This window comes from Hemiscyllium ocellatum, chromosome 12 (genome assembly GCF_020745735.1).
Source record: "Hemiscyllium ocellatum isolate sHemOce1 chromosome 12, sHemOce1.pat.X.cur, whole genome shotgun sequence".
Taxonomy (NCBI): domain Eukaryota; kingdom Metazoa; phylum Chordata; class Chondrichthyes; order Orectolobiformes; family Hemiscylliidae; genus Hemiscyllium; species Hemiscyllium ocellatum.
In genome coordinates this window covers 52,777,674-52,800,824 of record NC_083412.1, presented here as the reverse complement: position 1 = coordinate 52,800,824, position 23,151 = coordinate 52,777,674, and the positions used below count along the sequence as shown (strand labels likewise).

At 42.6% G+C, this 23,151-nt stretch overlaps 1 protein-coding gene across 6 annotated transcripts in view; it reads left to right on the top strand.

The window, feature by feature from the left end:
* bcor (BCL6 corepressor) overlaps positions 1–23,151 on the top strand; it is a 312,325-nt gene that overhangs the window by 139,390 nt on the left and 149,784 nt on the right. Inside the window, exon 1 of one of the 6 annotated variants that reach the window (XM_060833544.1) lies at positions 4,199–4,864. The exons of the other annotated variants lie outside the window; for them this stretch is intronic. Coding sequence (XP_060689527.1) covers positions 4,796–4,864 — 69 coding nt within the window. The 5' untranslated portion in view covers positions 4,199–4,795. Of the gene's footprint in view, positions 1–4,198; positions 4,865–23,151 lie in introns of those variants that run through there. 6 annotated transcript variants of the gene reach the window in all.

The window sequence follows — 23,151 nt, the reverse complement described above, 5'->3', positions numbered from 1 at the left end:
CATGGAACTGTTATCTAACATACCGCCCGGAAAGCTTAATGATATTATCATTCTGTTATAGTCTAAATGTCTACGGGCTTGGTCACTTGTTGTAACTTTTCAGTGTATTTGCAGTGCACTCATTTAGCGTTTAGTTGCCCTCTTTTTGGTGCATGCCTCAACCAGCAGAAAGTGGAATCTGCATTTATTCATGTTTGTACGTGTTTTAGAATGCACAGCACTGCGAGAAACTTGCCATAAGGAAGACAATTTCTTGGGGCAGACTTATTTTTGTGTCACTTTAGTTCCCTTGCACGAACCAATAGCTTTGAACGGCCAGTTGTAGTTGGGGCAGGTATAACAGTGTCATAAATGCTGTTCCCGTCTACTGCGTCAAGAGTGTGTTGACAGCGGGGGCGATCAAGGATATGCATGGAAGCGGCGCCTGAGTGTTTAGATCAAGTCTGCGTTCGGTCCTTCAACTTGCGTCGTTACTGATGAATTGGATGTGAATAATACATCAGCACTTGAACTTTGAGTCTTTCAAATGCTGTATTCGGGGGTTTCCTCTGCACCATAAATATTCCCGGAAAACCAGACAAGTGCTTTGGGTTCTGAAGGCATTTACTTGTCCTGTGTGTTTTCCCTATGACTTTCCGAAGGAGATAAATGGCTGCCAAAATAAACGTGGGGTTGGGTATAAATGTAGTTCGGTTCATGGGAATATTTGTCTCATCTATCACATGATTATCACTTTGTATAGTGATAATGCTGTATATACAACCGGGCAATGTGTTAGGCGGTGGTTCAAGGACAGGAAGCAGAGTATTACTTGTGGGGCCTGAACGCTAATGTCTCCTGCGGATCCATTGTTGCCTTAAATGCTTTTCTCTCAAACAAATAAGGAAAATCCTAGATAACCCTTCGTCGCATTGCGCAAGAATAGCCAAAATCGACTGAGGCGGGTATTTGAATTGAACTGCAAAGAAGGAAGTGTTAAAGGAGGAGAGGTGGGGAAGGGGGCAAGATTGGGGGGGGGGGGGGTGGGAGGGGGGTAGCTGGAGGAACCGGATAAAGGGTGGTGATGAAAGAAGAGAGCTGAGCAGGAAGAGAGGAGACCCGGAGAGGATTTCTGTTCGGGTGGAGAGGGAGTTTCGGGTTCGAATTGGTTCTCGCTTTGGGGAAGGCCATAAATCCTAATCACCTTGGGGCGGGGGAGCCTGAGGATTTTGGTTCGCAATGCGAGGTTGGGATTTGATGTTGGTGAACATTGACGAAGGACAGCCACGATTCCATATTTAGCGGGAGGGGGTGCTTCCTGCCTATTTGGAAGGGGAGGTACCTTGCTGAGTTACAAATATTGATTCCATCTAGTTTAGGACCTCAGCCCAGCTCCTGATGAAGGGCTTTTGCCCGGAACGTCGATTTCGCTGCTCCTTGGATGCTGCCTGAACTGCTGTGCTCTTCCAGCACCACTGATCCAGAATCTGGTTTCCAGCATCTGCAGTCATTGTTTTTACCTTATTGCTCTATTGCGTCCAGCCCAAAGGCGTTGGCGGCTCTTGACAGTCGAGCCTTTTAACTCTCGTCTTTCACATGATTTGGCTGCTCAGGCAGCGAGGGCGTGTGGTCTTTCCAGCTGCGAGGAGAGGGCCGGGTGGAGAGCATTGTGATTCACGCTCCGCGGGAGGCGGCAGGGAATTTGTGCAGGATGGTGGAGTGGGCTCGTCCTCACTAGGGGAGGCCTGTGATGTTGTTCACCTAGGGCTTGAGCAATTCACTGGTGCCTGTGTTCACCCACTCCTTCCTGATAGGCTGTCGTGATGTTAGCATGGATTTTCTGTTTGGCCAGGAGGTTCAGTATGCTGAAAGTTTCCCCCTGCTGTATGAGGGTAACGACCGTCCATGTACTCACTGTCTTCCTGCAAAAGCGCGGGGGCTTCCGGCGAACTCTTCATGCCCCTGAGACGCTGTTTCAAATTTGCTTCCCATTCACACTCACCTTTCGACTTTATTATTTGTGTCGCGCGCGAATATTTTGGAAGATTCTCGGATCTTACTGGACAACGCCAATTTTCCTTCGTTAACACGGAAGTCTTGCTGAGTTGACCACTTTCTTCCTGTTTAACGTCCTCCGTGTTTCAGTTATGAAACTCGTTCTTGGAAAATATTTTGGAGTCAGTTTCAGGCTGTCCTGAAAGATAAGGTGCTGGCCCTGTTGTTTGCAGTCTGTCACAAGACATTTTGTTCACATCACCCACTGTTCCTGTACAAATAGAATTCTGAAACCATGCTGCATAAAGACCAACATAAAACTAGTGGGTTTTTTTCTCTCTGTGTGCTTTTCACTTTCTCAGAACATTCCAGAGTTTTTCATGGTCATTAGGATACTTTCCAATCTTAATCCTGTTGTAATGCCCCGAGTATAGCAGTAACTTTGAACACAGCACTAAAAGTACTGAACAAATGATCAGATAATGAACCTAGATATTGGGCCACATAGTACCCAGAAAAAAAGGGTGGCCGTTGAGGCCCCACGTGACGGGTGGGAACCATGCTGTGCTTCCCAAATAGAATGGGCCAGCTGTCATATTGAGTAAAAGCAGGAGCCATTCTTATCTGCCCATAGAGTAGGTATTGTGTTCCTCTGCATGTGAAAATAAGAGGCCCATGCCTGCTTTCAGCTCCTATTCCAATATCTGTTTACCCTGAGGGCAGTCAGTGGCTTAACCTAGGAAAAACAGCACTGGAGAACGCTTACTAACCACGTGGACAAGTGCTTTGCCTGGACGTAGAGCCACTTGGATTGGAGTGAGGGAACAGGATTACTAGTCCCTACCCAGGAGAAAGTGAGGTCTGCAGATGCTGGAGATCAGAGCTGAAAATGTGTTGCTGGAAAAGCGCAGCAGGTCAGGCAGCATCCAAGGAACAGGAAATTCGACGTTTCGGGCATAAGCCCTACTAGTCCCTACCACACGTTAAAGAATGATCTGGATCACCACAATTTTTCCAGGTCTTCCCCATGTCCTCACGATTTTTGACTCCCTATTTCCCACCACACGAAGGAGTTCAGTTACTGAATATCGGAGGCATCTTGAATCTCGCAATTTTGGTGATGGATAACTATCAGAGCACCATACCAATGGGTGCAGCTGAATTTTTAGGTCAATATATTTAATGATGTTAGCAATAAATCTGGGGAAGCTCCATGCTCTGATTCAAACACTGCTGTGGGAACTCCTTTCGTCTCCTCTGAAAATTTAGACCTCCGACACAGAAGCATTTCCTAAGCACCATATTAAATTGTCAATTAGTTTAAAAATTCCCTTTCGGGATGCAGATGTCAAGGCATGGGCATCGCTAATTGCCTTTCTGCTGAAGTCTCCAGTAAGACTTGAGCCCCTGGCCTTGTAACTCAGAGGTGAGAGGGCCCCTGTTGAGTGAAGGTTGACATAATGTACTAGATTTTCAAGTGATCTCTTTGGGAAGGAAGATTGAAACGGTGCATTTTTTAAAAAAAGAAACGTAGAGGAGCGGAGTGCTGACTTGTTCGGATATCGTTGTTAAAAGTGGCACAAAAGGTTGCAAAAGAAAATGAGAACGCATTCGACATCCTAGATTTTATGGAGTAATAATAATTGGTCAGGTGGTAAACGGGAAGAGGAATGGGAAACTGACAGGAAAGACCCAGCCTTCATCCTAATAGAATGGCGGGGCAGATCTGAGGGGTCGAATGGTCTACTCCAGGCTCCTAATATGTTCCTGATTGTCATTCTCAAGTATGACCCTCAGGATGTTCTTCGAGCAGAAAGACAATACGGAATATGCAATAAGTGAAGTCCGTGAGAATGACTGTACAAGAAACTGAACCGTCCCACCACCCCGCCGCCCTGGCACCACACTGATCTGTGAAGTTGAAAAGACAATTTGTGTGTACTCTGATAGGAGCCGAGAGCGGATGGACATGTCTGCAGGCTCCCAGGGTTAGTGCTCCCTTTTCAAATGATTGGGCGTATCAATTAAATTACAGACAATTTATAAAGAAACGATCACACGTACTAGTGGTGTATGGGATTTTGTAAATAGGCTTCTAAAAGGTTTAAGCAGAACAGCCGAAACTTGAGCTCAAGTTGTGGACGAAGCGGCTGGTGAATGGGTAGCTGAGCTCACGTGACTATTTTGTTTCGCTTTACTAATTTATTTCCCGAGGCCACATTCTTGAACGCAGGAAGTAGCAGTCAGGCCCGAGTCTGTTCTGTTCCGAGATAATTCTGGTCGAGGCTGTTACTGCAGAAGGCGAACTGGAGCTCGAACTCCAGCGATGAGCTTTACAGTTGCTGATCTTTGTTAAGTGGGTGCGGAGCTGGGAGGTCTCGGCGGCAGCAGCAGCATTGCGTGAGATGGCTCAGCCGGAGAAACAGCCCTAACCTCCAAGTCCTCGCTGACTGGAAGGAGACTTTCCCTATAGACCGTTTCCTTTTCTATATACACAACCTACCGCAACAAGGGGCATTGTGAGACCCCATGTATTCACTCAGGTTGGATTTAAAAAGAGTCCTCTTGTATCACTTGATCGGGTTGGAGACAGCTGTATGGAGTCGAGAAAACACCAGTTTCGCGATTCCGGTTACTGAATCAGCCCCAAACGCTGGCCGTGTGCCGGACATGTACTTCAGTGGACGGTTACCCAACCAAAGCGTCACGTACATAGGAACCGTAAGCGGAGGGTTTCTATTCCTCCAGCTCAACTTGACAAAAAGCGGGGATTCTGGACTTGCCTGGCTGAAGCCTCTCCTTCAGAGAGCTGGTTCTGGAGATGGAAGACTCGCAAGCACATCCTCCGGTTTGGGGAAGTACAGCGGCCAAGCCTCGTAGGAAGAATAAGGTGACAGGACACACACGAGATTGTTACACAACAGTCGTTTTTGAGTTGTCCTTTTGTGCAGAAATTCATATTAAGCGGGTTCCGGAAAAAAGCAAGATTGAGGTCACAGCTTAATCTTAAACAGGCTGAAGTCACCTATGGCACTGTGCAGATGTTCTCATGAATAGAATTGCGTATTAATGTTTGTTCGAAAGAGGAAGTTTTGATCCAAGTCACACAGTTTAAAGGCCTGAAGTTCAGCCGTTTGATTAAACATTTCCTTCAGTTAATTGTTGCGAGGTCTGAGGCCATTGTTTCTGGTCCCCATGACAAACTTTGTTCTCCAACCATTCAATCCCCTTGGGTGCGCACTGCCTAAGCCTGACCTTAACCCAGACTCATCCAATGTGAGCTGTGCTTCATCACCCACACCACCCACACTCAACATCTGTGCTCCCTGCTTCCGCGTTATCTGTTGCTGAAACCATCATCCCTGTTTCTCGTCTCCAGAGACTTCATATTCCGAGGTGGACTCCCATCTTTCACTGTCTGTAACCCGCCTTGGTTCCCAGCATAGCAACTCACGGACTATCAAATAGTAAAACCCTTCCATGACCTCGTCCTTCCTATCTATCTAACCTTCTCCAAGCCTCTAGCCTTGGGCCCTCAGCGCTCCTTCAACTCTGGCCTCTTTTTTTAAACAATGGAGGTTATGCAGTTTCGCTCTCCCGCCTTTTACAGATGCTCTTTAAAACTTACTCCTTTGGCCAAATCTGTCCTAAAGGCCATTCATCTCTTTCGATGTCAAATTTTGTTTGATGATCCCTCCGTGAAATGCTTTGGGCTGTTTTGCTGCATTTAAAGGCTCATTGTAACTGTTCTATTGTTGCAGGGAGGACTTTAAAGAACAAAATGAATACAATATCAGGCATGATTGACTTATTCCAAATGAGCATTTGTAACCAAAAACAATGAATATTTTACACTGTACACATTATGTTTGGCTTAATTTCACGCAGGAGGCAGGGTACACAACTTACTTCCAGATACTTTTTTTTACCAGATTTAAAAAGAAATGCATCGATGTGATTGAACAATATTTCACAAAGAATGTATTCACGATGTGTGTACACAAGGTCACGTGTTTATTCCCACACATGAGGTAGCGAGTGCCTTGGTGTATAGGTGTGTAGTATCCGCTGTATGGTTCAGCCTGTGTTTAGGAAATTAAGTACAGAAAGCTGGTCTTGTGGGCCAGCCTTCTCCCCCATTTTAACACTTTGGAAGCAAATCTCCTTGCAACACTGTCGCTGTCTGTTGCGTTGGTTGCAAACAAGATATTGCGGCTCAGCTCCTGGTGAATCTCTGTGAGCAGGAGGTGAGATGCAGAGTGCTGTAACTGATCTCTATTCATCAGTTTCCGTCTGAGACGTCGCTCTGCGCTGGGGTCACCCGGGGCAGGGGAGTGGTAAACTAAGCCGAAACGGATAATTAATCTGCATCAGAGCTGCTGGCGGCCGACACAAAAACGATTCCGGCATCGCTCGGGCTTTTCAATTCATTTTTAATAACAAGCGCCACTGTCTAGAGGATTGTGTGCGCGTTTTTCCTTTTCCTATCGAACAATACCTCAGCCGTCAGATCCAAAACCGAAGGATGAAATCTGCAGGGTTAGGAGTCGAAATGTGCGATAGTAGATTCGCATAAAAATGTGGATTAGAAAACTACTGGAGCGTAGCACGGTCTTCTTGTGCGAAATCCTACATTCATTAGCGGACTGAAAGCCGAAGATTGAAGACATTGTGTTTCGGGCAATGAGGGTAAGGGTTGAAAAACCGTACTTGGTTCAGAAGCAACGTTAAACCCCGGATTTGGCTAATCTCCCTGGCGACGTTTTTGTTGCTCATTTCGCAACTTCAGCACCGCATTTATGTAAAAATGTTCTTTTTCGACGATCAGTTTCGTAAACGTGCCGAAGCGCAAGCAGTAGAATTTGCCTGCAGCCACTTCATCTCGAAGTTTACAACCTCGCATTAAGTTCCAAATAGAAAGTAAATCGAAGCTCTGGTTAACTCGGATGCTAATCGAAACCAAGTTTTAGGCAAAAGATTTAGAATCATTTAGAATTGACCCCATTGAGAACTGACTGTCAGCTCTCGATTTATCATTCCGACAAAAAAAAATCAGTTATGGCAAGAATTCCGGAAAATCGCCATTTCGAAGCAGCAGTGTACAATCCCATACTCAACTTGGAAGGAAGAATGTGCACATTCAGTTCCTCCGGTACTGCTGGCCTGCTCTGAATTCTGAGCAGCACTGTAGGGAGTATCAGCAACCTTGGCGCAGTCTAGCCCGTTTCTAGTGGGGGTAATTCGGTAATAATAGCGTCATGAAATGAGCCCGGAAACATTCTGAACGTCTGTCCAATGTTAGGTGTTGATTTACAACCCTTTAACACATCAGTTCAGGAATTAAGGTACCAGGGAAATAATTGAACAAATTTTAATCCGTGATATTGTAACTTGTTACAGCAATTTTTGATCAGTAAAATAAACCTTTTGTAACTTTACGTTAATTTTTGTTCTTGTATTGCTCAAGGGATATGGGCATCGCTAGTTACCAGCATTTATTGCCCGTGCTCAGTTACCTTTGAGAAGGTGAAGGTGAGAGCTACCTTCTTGAATCATTGCAGTTCATGTGCTGTAGGTTGATCCAGAGTGTCATTGGGGAGGGAATTCCAGGATTTTAACCCAGTGATACTGTATGAATGATTATATATTTCTAAGTCAGAATGACTGGCTTGGACCAGAACATGCATGAGGTGCTGTTCCCATATATCTGCTGCTCTTATTGCTCTAGATGGAAGTGATCATAAGCTTGCAAGGTGCTGTCGTAAGGATCTCTGGTGAATTACTGCATTACATTTTGTAGATAGTACACACTGCTGCTACTGCGAGTCAACGGTGGAAGGAATGGTTATGGTGCCAATCAAGCAGGCTGCTCTGTCCTGGATGATGTCAAGCTTCTTGAATGTTGTTGGAGCAGTACCCATCCAGGCACAGTGAGGAATATTCCATCGCTGCCCTGACATGCTGTTTGTTTGTGCACAGGCTTTGGGGAGATTAGTTACTTCTTGCAATATTCCTAGCCTCTCATCTGTTCTTACAGCCACTATGTTTATATGGCAACTCCAGTTGAGTTTCTGGTCAATGGTAACCCCAGGACATCAATAATGTGATACCCAGCGATGACAAGCCATTGAATGCCAAGTGGTGGCAGCTAGACTATCTCCCATTAGACATGATCACTGCCCACAGTTAAGATCATAAGATATAGGAGCTGAAATTAGACCACTGAGCTGCTCCACTATTCAATGGTAGCTGATAAGTTTCTCATGCCCATTCTCCCACCTTCTCCCCGTAACCTTTGATCTCCTTGACAATCAAGAACCTATCTATCTCAGTCCTAACTACACTCAATGGCCAGTTGTGGTGTGAATGTCACCTGTCACCTGTCAGCTCAAGCCTGGATAATGTCCAGATCTAATTGCACCCGAACATGGTCTGACACTGTCTCTGAGAAGTCACAAATTGTGCTGAACGCTGTGTAATCATCACCAGTCACTCTCACTCTAACCCCACATTGGAGGTACAATCATTGATGAAGTATCTGAAGGTGGTTGGGCCTCGAACACTATCCTGAGAAACTCCTGCAGAGATGTCATGGAGCTGAGATGACTGACCTCCAACACCCACAGCCATCTTGTGATATGCCAGATATGACTCCAATCAATGGAGAGTTTTCCCCCTGATATCCGTTGATTCAAATTTTCTCAGGGCTGCTTGATGCCACATTCAGTCATTGTCCTTGATGTCAAGGGCTATCAATCTTACCTCAACTCTGGAATTCAGCTCTTTTGTCCATGTTTGAACCAAGGCTGTTATGAGGCCAGGAGCTCAGTGGCCTTGGCGGAACACAAACTGGGTGTCACTGAACAGGTGCTGCTTGATAGCACTGTCACTGATGCCTTCCATCACTTTACTGATGACTTAGAGTAGACTGATGCGGTGGTAATTGGTTGGCAACAAAAGCAGAAATTGCTGGAAAAGCTCAGCAGGTTTAGCAGCATCTGCAGAGAGAAATCAGTGTTAACATTTTGGGTCCAGTGACCCTCAGAACTGATTGGCTGGTTTGTTTGTCCTGCTTTTTGTGTACAAGATATATCTGGGTAATTTTTCACATTGATGAATTGGTGCCAGATGCCAGTGCACTGGACAGCTTGGCTAGGGAAGTGGCAAGTTTTAGACTACAAGTCTTTAGGAAGCTGGAATGTTGTCTGGGCCCCCCATAGCCTTTGCAGTATTTAGTGTCTCCAACCGTTTCTTGATATCCCATAGAGTGAATTGAATTGATTGAAGACTGGACACCACTGGAGGAGGCTGAGATGGATCATCCACTCAGCACTTCTGGCTGAAGATTGTTGCAAATGCTTGAGCCTTATCTTTTGCACTTATGTACTAGGCTCTCCCATCTTTGAGGATAGGGGTATTTTGTAGAGCCACCTCTTCCAGTGAATTGTTTAAATTTGGCAGGCCACAATTGGTTGTGGCAGGACTGCAAAGCTTGGGTCTGTTCTGCTGGTTGTGGGATCAGTCAGCTCTGTCTATCACTTGCTCATGATGTTTGACACACAAGTGGTCCTGTTTGGTAGCTTCACTAGGTTGACACCTCACTTTTCGATATACCTGGTGCTGCTCCTGGCATGCCCTTCTGCATTCTCAATTGAACCAGGGTTTATCTCCTGGCTTGATTGTGTCTGGAATATGCCAGGCCATGAGATTGCACATAATGCTGGAGTACAATTCTGCTGCTGTTGATGGCCCACAGTGCCTTGTATATGCCCAGTTTTGAGTTGCTAGATCTGTTCAAAGTCCATCCTAATAGTACATTAATAGTGCCGTAAAGCAAGTTGGAGATTATTCTCAATATGAAGGCAGGACTTTGTCTCCACATGGGAAGGGCAGTGATCACTCTTACTAATACTGTCATGGATTAATGCATCTGTAGCTGGCAGATTTGTCAGGATGAGTTTGAGTATATTTTTTCCTTTTGTTTGCTCTCTTAGCATCTGCAGCAAAGCACTTCTGTCCCTTTGGGCTCCACCAACTTGACAAGTAGTGATGCTGCCAAGGCATTGTTAATGGACATTGAAATTCCTTGAAATTTTATGCCTTGCCATCTGTGCTTCCTCCAGGTGTTGCTTAACAGGGAAGGGTAATGATTAATTAGCTGAGGGAGGATGGTACGTGGTAATCAGCAGGAAATGTTTTTTGCCCTGACACTTCTTGGATTCCGGCATCAATGGTGAGGACTCCCAGGGAAACTCTCTCCTGACTGTGTGCCACTGTACTAGGTCTGATCGTGTTAGTGGGATAGGAATATCTAGGGATGGTGATGGTACTGTTTGGGACATTGTCTGTGAGGTATGATTCTGTAAGTATGACTATAGCACACTGTTGCTTGACTACTCTATGAGACAACTCTTCCAATTTTGGCAGTTGTCCTCAGATCTTAATAAGGAGGAATTAGGAGGGTTGTCAAGACTGTTTTTGCTGCTCTCATTTCTGGTGCCTAAGTTGATGTCAGGTGGTCCTTCCAGTATCATTTCTTTGAAAACTAAAGTTTTTGAATTAGTTAGTTAAAAACTTGCGTATCATAGAATTTGCTCATGCTAATGTCTTCATGTTTTCCCTCTTCTGTGATAAACCTACACAACATAAACAAAGTTCTATTAACACTTGGGTCCTTCAGTAACCTGTTGTCTGATACATTCTGGTTTTAAAATTATGTTTCTGGAAACACTGACCTAGTTAATTTTTGAATCCTTTCAAAAACCAACCAATACCCAAATGCCACTAGTTTAGCATTTAGACTCTCAAATAATATTTAAAACAACAACTCTCAATACGTAACTGGTAAACCTCAGGAAAGACTGGATGTCAACGTAGAAAACCATTTGGTTCATTCTGTCAGTAGCTTGGGTTTGAAGATTTTAGCAGAGAGGAAGACAATGGCATTGACAATGACAATGGCTCATAAAAACAACCAGTTGTAAGATACAGCTTGATGTCATCAGTGTATATATGGAAACTGATGTCATGATTTCTGATGACATCATCAAGGGAAGCATACACAGTAAATGAGAAATAGCAGGGAGCCTAGGATATATTCTTGGAGTCCACTGGAGGAGTCATGTAAGAGAACAAATAATTTGCAAGTGATTCTCCTGATTGTAACTGCACCGATGAGAATGAAATGCGATGAGCGGGCAGTACACTCACCTGGACCAGGGAAGTCAGGTTTTGAAGGTTTTATGGCCAACCATGGCAAATAATGCAAGCAAGTTGAGAACTTTGAAAACAGATAAATAGTTTACCTTTGTCGCAGCTACATGGGATATAGTTTGTGACTTTAAGGGCCATTTCAGTGCTGTGGTCAGGCTACATTTCAACTTTTTGGACAGGTTCAAATATGGAGTTGTGGTAAAATGAGCAAAGGTTTGGAAAACAACAATGGAACCTGTTATACCTGAGCTTCATCCTATATGCATGCATGCTCTTTTAATTGTATGACAAAGCATATACACTCCTAGGCTTTACCCTTAATGTAAAAAAGACACTAGTACTCCATCAGCCAGCACCCAACAGTCCCTCCTCCCTTCCCATAAGGATCAATGACCATCTACTTGAAAATGCAGATCACTTCCCATACCTTGTCAGCCTTCTCTGCTTCACGGTCGACATCAGTGCGGTAATACAATGCCATCTGAGCTGAGCCAGTGAAAGCCTATGCCTGACTCAGAAGAAGAGGAGCACCTACAGATCCAGACTAAATGTCTGGTCTACAAACCTGTTGTGCTTCCCACACTGTTATATGAAGCTGAAATGTGGGCCACCTACAGTAGGCACCTTAAAGCACTGAAAGAACAACACCAGAGATCTCTGTGAAAAATCCTGCAGATCACCTGCGAAGAGAAGTTCACTAACACCAGTGTCTTGGAGGAGACCAGTATAGCCAGCATCCAAACACCATAACTCAACATCAACTTCGATGGATCAGCTCTGTCATCCAAATGCCCAACTCATTCCTCCAAAAACAGAAGGGAAGGTCCGAGTGCCCCGGTGGCTAAAGGAAACACTTCAAAGACAACATTCGGACCAACCTCGAGACACTTCATACCAACATTAACAACTGAGAAGACATGGTCACAAACTGGAATCACTGGGGAAACATCATCCAGCAACGCGACTGAACAGAAATGAGGAGAGACAGAACATCAGGAAGGTCAACCCACCACCACCATTACCACCCACTAATGCCCACACTGCAACAGAATCTGCGGATCCTGGATTGGCCTCTTCAGCCATCTGAAGACACACCAAGGACAATCGGACTCAACCCGAGTGATCGTCAAGAAATATGTGGCATTGAACAATAGTAGCATGAGTGGAGATGATGACCCCTCTAAATAGCAATAAATAATGCCAGTTGTATACTCACACTCCCTCCTGACAATTAGAAAGAAAGGCAAGAGTGAGGACTGCAGATCAGAGTCGAGAGTGTGGTGCTGGAAAAGCACAGCAGGTCAGGCAGCATCCGAGGAGCAGGAGAGTTGAAGGGTTAATGCCCAAAATGTCAACTCTCCTGCTCCTTGGATGCTGCCTGACCTGCTGTGTTTTCCCAGCACCACACACTTGAATTTAGAAAGAAAGGCGAACCGAATAATAATTCGAGATAAAACGTAAAAGATTGTACGTTTGAGTGGGGGGGGAGGGCATAATGAGGTGCTTGACATGGATGTAACACAGTGACTGTGCAAAATGTAATTTTTTACAAACATATTTAGGATTGCAAGTGTAATTTAAGCCAAATCAGTCTGACCCAGAGGATTTATAAATGTTGTGTGGCTTGCATCATTTTAATGCATCATCTGACAACGCATTTCACTGGATGGTCGATGTCGCCTTGCACTTTGTTCATTCATATTGCTGATGTTTTAGTGTTTATGAACTGTTTCATTAGGGGTCTTTTGCAAAAGAAGTATGAGTCATCTAGAAAATAGTCACCCTTCGCTATCTGTTAATTCTGGTTCTTTAATTCTAGATCATTGAACAGTAGCTCTGGAATCTATTGGTAGGGTTACTTTTTTCATACTTAAAAAGAACATAAATTAGCACATTAACAAATGGTGATTTTGAAGCATGGTTCTTTCTTATCTAAATTTGAACTGATAATTAAAAGTCGTCGCTGAAAGTTTATGTGTTGCTAATCATCCATATACCTGTATTCAATGTTTCATTTTTGTATTTCTTATGAAAAATCTCCTGATTTCCACATATTGTGCCTCATGTGAATTGCAGCCACATAATCATGTTCATTCACTATTTCATGGCCAAAATGTTGTTTATAATAATAGTGTTATTTAACTAGTTCTCTTTAGTAGCTTAATTTACAAGCAAAATTTGAGAAAACAGAAAAGACTGAAATTATTAAAAGTTTAATGGATCCAAGTCCAGTAATTACAATCTTTCTGTAATGGATATGTCAAGCATGTGTAAATTGCTAAGGAATGTTTTTAAATCAACTTCTGAGTATGCTTCAGGTAGCTTGGACTGTTGGATATTTGTCTAAAATAATGCAAGTAAAGGAAGTTTTAAATGCTAATTTAGTGGATGCTAATTAATTACTTATTCTCTAGTAGTTGGTCATACAGAAATCACAATGTTGAAGAAATTGTATTGTAAATTCTGCTCAGATTTTCAGTTCTTTTTGTTTCCTTGCAATATCCTCCAATCAGAGTAGACAGATCTCACTTATGATTGCAATAATATAGTACTAGTCTTTAGTTCCCTAATCACAGTTCAAATAACCACTGGAAATCTATATGTGCTACTGTAAGAGTGAATATTGGTGTGCAATTAGTAAATGTCAATATATCCAGCCCAGTAAACATACACTGAATTAATAGTAAGGGAGGAAGTTAATATAATGCTTGAATGAGTATATTTTATTATTCTTGCAATAAATGCTGTATTTGACAGTCAAATATACAACCACATGACTCCAAGCATGTACAAATGGAAATTTCCATTGTTTTATTCCACCACCCATTGGGATTGCCATTGCAATTTCCTATTGTTTCTCAATCAAATGTGAAAGAATGTATTTTGTGACATGAACCAGTTGTGACATTAATTCTTCCTCTATTCATTTTTCAAATAGTCTGCTACTCCATTTTTTCATTGTGAACCTCCACATACAGTCAAACAATAAAATAAAATAATCCATATCAACAAGTAAAATCTGTTGAAATTATTTATTGAATACAGGAATTGTATTTCAGCAGCTTGGATAACATCTCAAATACTACTTTGTTCCTTACATAGGGAAATGTAGGCAATTCCAGCTTGAACAGAAATTCAAGATATAATTGTACAGTCAGAGCAAGAACCCCAGTTGTTCAATCATCATCTCCTTGCCACCTCACCTCATCTGTTCAAGTCAATCTGAAAAATGGCTAATAAATACAGTCACCATTTCTTAATATTATAGGAGAGGGATTGCATTGAGTTAAACTAATGTCTTACTCCACTCTGACCAAGTATTGTGATTGAGCACAGAATTCCTATGTTAGAGTATTGAAATTGACTAAGTTCCCTACTTTAGTCACTAGTGAACAATCATAAGTGTATGTGTGTGAGTAAGGAATTGATCAGCCCAGGCTGTGATGACCTCTACACTTTGAGTAATTTGCCAATATTCACCATCCAACCTCAACCAATGAATAATAATCACTTACATTACTTAACACTGGGAACATGTTAGTCTATTACTGGACTAATACTGATTCAAAATCTCCAGTGTCAACAGAGACTCTAATCTTGTCAGCAGGCCAGAATATTGTAGAAATGTGTCACCAGTGAATATCATGGGACTACAACAGTACTGTCTGATAGCTGTGAATCCACTTGAGATAATTTCATAATTCAGGCCAATTGTACTGTTAGTGTACGATGGCACATTATGCAATTTCCAGACAAGTACTGTTTGCAAGATCATGCAAAACTGAACATGATTTTGTTTTAGATTAAAGCATATCTAAGAAATGTTGCATAGCAATTATTAGTAGCTAAGATTGCCTTATTGTGCTGTGTAATAGTCATCAAATGTATAACTTTTAACATTTAAAATAAGACTACATTTAGAACCTGATTTGATTTATTGTAATTACGTATACTTAAGTACAATGAAAAGTTTTGTTTTGCAAAAAGTACAGGCACATCATATCACACAGGGACGTACAGATCACAGGGTGCTTAGTCAGAACGAGGCATACAAGGTTACAGATGCCAAGGAGGTGCACAAAGCAGGATCAACGTTATTTGAAATTTAGAGAGGTCCTTTGGTTGAAGAAATAGAAATGATGGATTAGAAGAAATTACAGAATAGATCATGTCAAATATGTGGAACGAAAGGAAGACTTGGGTGGTTGAAATTGAGGTCTTTGGGGAAAAAGATTTTGATGGCTTCATTTGAACAGTGAAGATGGTTCTGTTCAGGAGTGCAAAAGAATTATTGCCTGAGGATATGGTAGTATGGATATATTACTGGAGCAAGGCCCAGAGCCTAATAATGTGTGAGTAACTTTCTCTGATCTTTCATTTATTTTCAAAACTGAACTTAAAATTTCAATTGGGACATAAAAGGTTAACATGAGTAAAAGTGACCTTAGATAGTTGTTAAAAAAACTAACATTTTTTGCATTTGAACATCCAATCCTTATTGTCTTTCAGAGAATTATGCAAATATGAATCAAGAGCTGAAGTAGACCACTTTGCCCCTCAACTTGCTACACTACTCACACATCATGGCTGATCTGCTTACTCCACATTCGTACCTCCCCTTGATAACTTTACAGCCCTTGTTTATCAATATTCTATCTACCTCTGCCTTAAAAATATACAAACATGCTGCTTCCATTCCCTTTTGAGTTCCAAAAGCTCTCAACCCTCTAAGATAATTCATCTATCTTAAATAGGCAACCACTTTAGATTTAAACAGTGATCCTGAGTTTGAGAAGGAAATTAACCATACTTACCCAGTTTAGGCTTAAAGAAATCATAATGAATTATTATGATCTAGAATGTACTGCCTGTAAGGATGGTGGGATATTCTGTAGCAGCTTTCAAATAGGAAATTGATATGTACTTAAAGATTAAAACAAATAGCAAGAATGTTGGGGAAGAGCTAGGGAATAGGACTAATTGGATTTCCTTTTCATAGAGCTGCCATGGCACAATGGGCTGATTTGTCTTCTCCTTTGATGTACCTCTTTTTATTTGTGATTGCAAATCAAAGTGATTCATCCTTTAACCTCTTCCTAAAGCAACTCACCCAATTTGGCAGGGAGAATAAAAAAGCTGTACATTTTCTGAATGGAGAGACACTACAGAAGTCTGGCAGAAATTGATCTGGCTGCTCTGGTACATGAATCAGAAAAATGTTGGTATACAGGGGTTGCAAGTGATTAGGAAAACAAATACTGTGTTGGAATTAATTGCAAATAGAATGTAAAAGGAACATTCTACTGCAGTTGGATAGGACTTTAGTGAGACCACATCTGCAGTATTGTGTAGAAATGAGCAACAGTTCAACAAAGATACATTTAATTAATTCCGGAATGAGAAAAGAATGGACAGGTTGGTCCTGTGTCCATTGAAGTTTATGAGGTAATTATGATCTCACTGAAATGTATAAGAACCTGAAGAAAGTTGACAGGGTGAATTCTGAGTTTCCCATACAAAGGAGTTTTAACGTTGGGGATCTCTATGTGACGCTGAGATGGGAGGAGTTTTTTGTGAGAATGGCTAGTCAGCGCAATTCTCTTCTCCAGAGTGCACTGGAGGCAGGGTTAGCCACATTTTTGATCAACAATGAAGTCAAATGTTTATGGGGAGCTTGCAGAGAAGTGGAGCTAAGGCTACAATTGGATCAGCCATATCTGATGAAATGGTGGAGCAGGTTCTAGGGACTGTATGGCTCACTCCAGTTTTTAATTCCAGACCACTTTAAACATCGACCACAGTGATTCAAAATAAGCCATCGTCACCAAGGGATGGACAATAAATATTGGTGTTACCTGTAAGTTCTGAATCCGGACAATTGATTTTTAAAAGACTTGTTGATCACACTGTTCAATAATGTAAAACTGTCTCATTTGTACCCATATTCCCTGGACAAAGAGAAACAAAAATCATTTTGGTGTTTCTCTGCTTAGTATTTGGAAGTCCATTGCTATGGGCCTGGATGAAGACTGCAATGATGCATGACTAGTTGGTAATCACCGTCCACACTAACTATGATGGCCAAGTGATAAAAGGTTAGTTACATAAATAAATTTCTTCAGGAGACATGAGACAAAACTGGAAGCTGTGAAAACAGTATTTGTGTATGATTCAGAAAAATGTATGTTTTCTTGTCAAGTTGCCACAACCAGCTTAATTTGGTGATAAATCTGTACCTAAATTTGAATGAAGACCACCCTGGCTTGGTCCTCCCACATAATCAGGTTCAAAATTCCAGCAAGTAAGAGAATTTATAAGATCATATCTTCATAGATTAGATCATGTTAATTATGCGGAACGAAAAGAAGACTTGGGTCGTTGAAGGATAGGGTAAATAGGCAAAGTCTTTTCCCTGGGGTCGGGGAGTCCAGAGCTAGAGGGCATAGAATCATAGAGATGTACAGCATGGAAACAGACCCTTCGGTCCAACCCGTCCATGCCGACCAGATATCCCAACCCAATCTAGTCCCACCTGCCCGTAACCAAACCATAACCCTCTAAACCCTTCCTATTCAAATACGCATCCAAATGCCTCTTAAATGTTGCATTGTACCAGCCTCCACCACTTCCTCTGGCAGCTCATTCCATACATGTATCACTCTATATGTGAAAACGTTGCCCCATAGGTTTCTTTTATATCTTTCCCCTCTCACCCTAAACTTATGCCCTCTAGTTCTAGACTTCCTGACCCCAAGGAAAAGACTTTGCCTATTAACCTTATCCGTGACCTTCAGAATTTTGTAAACCTCTGTAAGGTCACCCCTCAGTCTCCGTGCTCCAGGGAAAACAGCCCCAGCCTGTTCAGCCTCTCCCTGTAGCTCAAATCCTCCAACTCTGGTAGCATCCTTGTAAATCTTTTCTGAACCCTTTCAAGTTTCACAACATCTTCCTGATAGGAAGGAGATCAGAATTGCATGCAGTATTCCAACAGTGGCCTAACCAATGTCCTTTACAACCGCAACATGACCTCACAACTCCTGTACTCAATACTCTGACCAATATAGGAAAGCATACCAAACGCCTTCTTCACTATCCTATCTACCTGCGACTCCACTTTCAAGGGATTATGAACCTGCACTCCAAGGTCTCTTTGTTCAGCACCTTATCATTAAGTGTATAAGTCCAGCTAAGATTTGCTATCCCAAAATGCAGCACCTCGCATTTATCTGAATTAAACTCTATCTGCCACTTGTCAGCTTATTGGCCCATCTGGTCAAGATCCTGTTATAATCTGAGGTAACCCTCTTTACTGTCCCCACTACACCTCCAATTTTGGTGTCATCTGCAAACTTACTAACTGTACCTGTTATGCTCACATCCAAATAATTTATGTAAATGACAAAAATTTGAGGACCCAGCACCGATCCTTGTGGCACTCCACTGGTCACAGGCCTCCAGTCTGAAAAACAACCCTCCACCACCACCCTCTGTCTTCTACCTTTGAGCCAATTCTGTATCCAAATGGCTAGTTCTCCCTGTATTCCATGAGATCTGACCTTGCTAATCAGTCTCCCATGGGGAACCTTGTTGAACGCCTTACTGAAGTCCATATAGATCACATCTACCACTCTGCCCTCATCAATCCTCTTTGTTACTTCCTCAAAAAACTCAATCAAGTTTGTGAGACATGATTTCCCACGCACAAAGCCATGTTGACTATCCCTAATCAGTCCTTGCCTTTCCAAATACATGTACATCCTGTCCCTCAGGATTCCCTCCAACAACTTGCCTACACCGACATCAGGCTCACTGGTCTATAGTTCCCTGGCTTGTCCTTACCACCCTTTTTAAACAGTGGAACCACGTTAGCCGACCTCCAGTCTTCCGGCACCTCACCTGTGACTATCAATGATACAAATATCTCAGCAAGAGGCCCAGCAATCACTTTTCTACCTTCCCACAGTGTTCTAAGATACATCTGACCAGGCCCTGGGGATTTATCCACCTTTACCCATTTCCAGACATTTTTTTAAAGATTTGCTGATTATTTCTGACTGTACAAAGGTGCTTTTGATTAGATTAGATTCCCTGCAGTGTGGAAACAGGCCCTTTGGCCCAACAAGTCCATACTGACCCTCTGAAGAGTAACTCACCCAGTCCCATTTCCTTCTGACTATTGCAGTTAGCACTATGGGCAATTTAGCATGGCCAATTCACCTAACCTATACATCTTTGGCCTGTGGGAGGAACCCGGAGCACTTGGAGGAAACCCACGCAGACACGGGAGAATGTGCAAACTCCACACAGACAGTCGCCTGAGGATTTAGAGTGAGAGGGGAAAGATATAAAAGAGGCGTACGGGGCAACTTTTTCACACAGAGGGTGGTAAGTGTATGGAATGAGCTGCCAGATGAAGAGGTGGAGGCTGGTACAATTGCAACATTTAAGAGGCATTTGGATGGGTATATGAATAGGAAGGGTTTGGAGGGATATGGGCTGGATGCTGACAGATGGGATTAGACTGGGTTGAGATATCTAGTTGGCATGGATGGGTTGGACCGAAGGGTCTGTTTCCATGCTGTACATCTCTGACTTGTAAGTTGAGATCTTTGGGGAAAAAGATTTTGATAGCTTCATTTGAACAGTGAGGATGGTTCTGTTCAAGAGTTCAAAACGAGTATTGCCTGAGTATATGATAGTGTGGATATATTACTGGAGCAAGGTCCAGAGCTGATTAATGTGTAAGTAAGTTTCTCTGATCTTTCATTTATTTTCAACACTGAACTTAACATTTCAATTGGGATATAAAAGGTTTACATGAGTAAAAGTGACCTTAGATAGTTGTTAAAGGAAGGGAGTGCGACCAAGTCGGCATCCCCTCCGCTAAATGGCGCGGAGATTATGGCCAAATGGCCTCCAACTGTTTCTGTGTTGTTTGATTTTATCATTCTACTTAATTGCATGAAGTTTTGGCCGAGCTCTGACCTTTAGAAAAGACTAATGTGATAGTACAGTACTGAGAGGGTCTGCCACTCTCTGTGTGTGTGCGCGCCTCAATTATTGTTAGTCCTTTGGCGTTTCTGAAGTGAAAAACCTGTTTCCTCCATAAGGGCTTCAAAAAGTGTCTTTCAAAAATTAACGATGCCAAAAATAGAAGAAATGTCAGTGATTAATGTATTGTTGGTCTAATTTCAAAAACAATTAAAATGGGTGAAATTATGTTTGCCATTTAAAAAAATAATAGACTCTGAAAGGTGACCCATGAGAAATACTGCGGACACTAAATTCCACGAAACAAAAATGGGTCGCGATGTTTTAATCTGCAGCCAGTCAGGGTCTGGTTTACCTTCGAGTACTGTCGTTGCTTAGCACTTATGACAGGATGTAGGACCCGCTGTAGAGATCTGAGAGCAGATAGTAAAGGTGGATAGATAACATCCGTTGTAAATTGCCTGGTTATGACGTCGCGAGTAGGTGCAGCAGTGATGGAGAATATTCTTCTCTGGTGTAGTTACTAAAACCTCTGGCGCTGAGAAAGGAAAATCTACCGAAGATAAGCTGGAGCTCTCTTGCTATGTACGCTGTCACTTTTCATTGGTGTACGTAACCAACTCAGTTTGAGAGACAATCGTATTTGCTGTTTATCAGAATACCGCTAGGTTTAATAGTTTCAAAAGTGAAACTTGTGTATTTCACTTTTCACTGGAACCCACTTTCCTTTTAAACTTTGCGATCAGACTGAAGTATGCAGAGTTAATCAGTTGGTTCAGTCTGGACCTTTATTGGGGTTGTGTGGGGTGAGGGGGTGGCGGGGTTGAATCAGCAAATTCCTCATGCCCCACTCCCATCGCTGCAGTAAATTTACTAAACGTTTGAGCTGGATGCAATGTATGTCTTCGCACCGACCCAAGTACTGTAAACTGGAATGCGCCGGACGAGCTATTTGCCAGCTAACGTCCGAAGATCATTCAGGAAGTTGTCGGTGTTGTATAATGCATTTATTCAAGAGACATTCGCCCTCAGCAGCAACACTATTCAGCATCATCCTTTGACCTATTTAAACTCGGTTAAAACATTATTGTGTTTTAAAATCTATTTACGAAAAAAGACACTGGTTGATGGAACCCAATCTGCCAATTGATCGACCAGGTTCTTGTAACCTACCCAAGGCTTATTTTACAAACATTTTTCATTAATATTTCACGATTTTTACTGGCATTATTAGCTGCCATATTTTTTTCGGAGCCATGGCACGTTGCTTCTATTACAAAAAAAATTATTGGTAGTAAGGTGAACGTGCTGGCAGATGTATTTTCGACAGTTTTCCCCTCGAATCTTTCAAGACGTCCCACCGATACTGATCTTTTGAAGAAAAAGAGCCAAGCTTTGATTACTGGTATCGCTTGAGTCATTTTACCGTTTCATTTGAGGACGATCTGAAATATCATCTGTTGCTGTTATTAGCGACTCATTTACTGTTTTCGCACATTTTGTATTTGGTAAATGTGCAGTCCCTCCCACTGAGGAGAAGGTACACTGATAGAATACACTGTTTAATTACAGGAGGCACAGTTCTGATGCTTCAAACATGGAATTTACGGTTGTATGTGACTTTTATGATTCACTCTTTCGTGGCAGGGTGGGGGTTCGACTCTTCGAGGAAATAAATGTCTGAATGTGGTGGTTTTGAGCCTTGTGCACTCAGATTGGGCATTTTTGCGGACAGCACTGGGTTTCATTAACCCAGTCTGTAGTTTATTAAACCGTGCACTTTGAGCTTTCTGCAATGCAGACCGCTTCTTTCAATGGACGACTTTTTATGAATATAATCTTTTGAAGAGGCGTGTTTGCGAAGTGCAACGTGCTGTGGAAGGTAGAAGTTCCTTTCTTATCGACCTGAGCGATGTGTGGCGGAGAACAATGGGAGTGGGGTCCCCATGATCAGAAAAGCTACATTTTCTGCCCTGTTAGATTTGTCCGAAGGTACTGGTTTATGTAGCAATTAATTTTCCAAAGATTTCGCTGGATCTAGTCCCTTGGTCATTGAGGTATCTAATGCTTGATCTGTTATTTATCTAACAGCTTCTGCTGAAAATCCAGTTTTCTATTGACGACTGTGCGGCCGAACTTTGTAAATTCCATTCCAGTGCCGAATATTCGGACTGGACTAGCTTGCTGTTGGCGATCATTGTCCTCTCTGCTCCCAACAGGCTGGGATGTTCCTTTGTAGGCACGGCGTCATTCTTCCTCTGCGGTGCAGACGGGTGTATGGGAGGCTGTGCAGTCCTCACTGCCTCAGGCGACCGTCAGCCGTGACTGTGAAAGCGCTCCCTCTACCTGCTGACACGCCATTACTCATTGTGCTCCTGCAAATCTGTTCCATCCAGCTCATCTGGAGTTCACTTCTTCCAGGCTGTAGCACACTCGTGGACACAACCGGGGTGTGAACCGGATCGCCAGGCTGCTGGATCTCTGCGCACACTTGTCACCGGGAAAGGTCTTGAGTTTAATGCACTTCATGTGATGAAGACATTGCGCTGTAAATCAAAACATCCCCAGCCGTTCGATGGTGTCGAACGGTAAACTCGGTTAGCTAGATTTAAACTAGATTCCTGGCTACAATTTCATATCAAGGGGAAAATGCACACACGACTTTACATTTATTATTTGTTATATTCCGCATATCTCCAAAGTACTGATCATGGGGTAACAAATACTACGGTGCAGAAGGAAGCAATTAAATGTGTGTCACTACTGAATGTCAATCTCCTACTTTTCCTCCATCCCCTTGTTTTTTTTTAATCCAATGCCCACTTGAATGCTTTTGTTACTGGCACCGGGCTGATGGTCCAAACTCGCCTGTAGTTGTAATCAGTTCCGGCTAATGAGAAGGGGATGCAGGCGAACATTTGATTTTGATTTAGAGCAAATGACTGACATTTATAAGGCGCCTTTCACCACCTC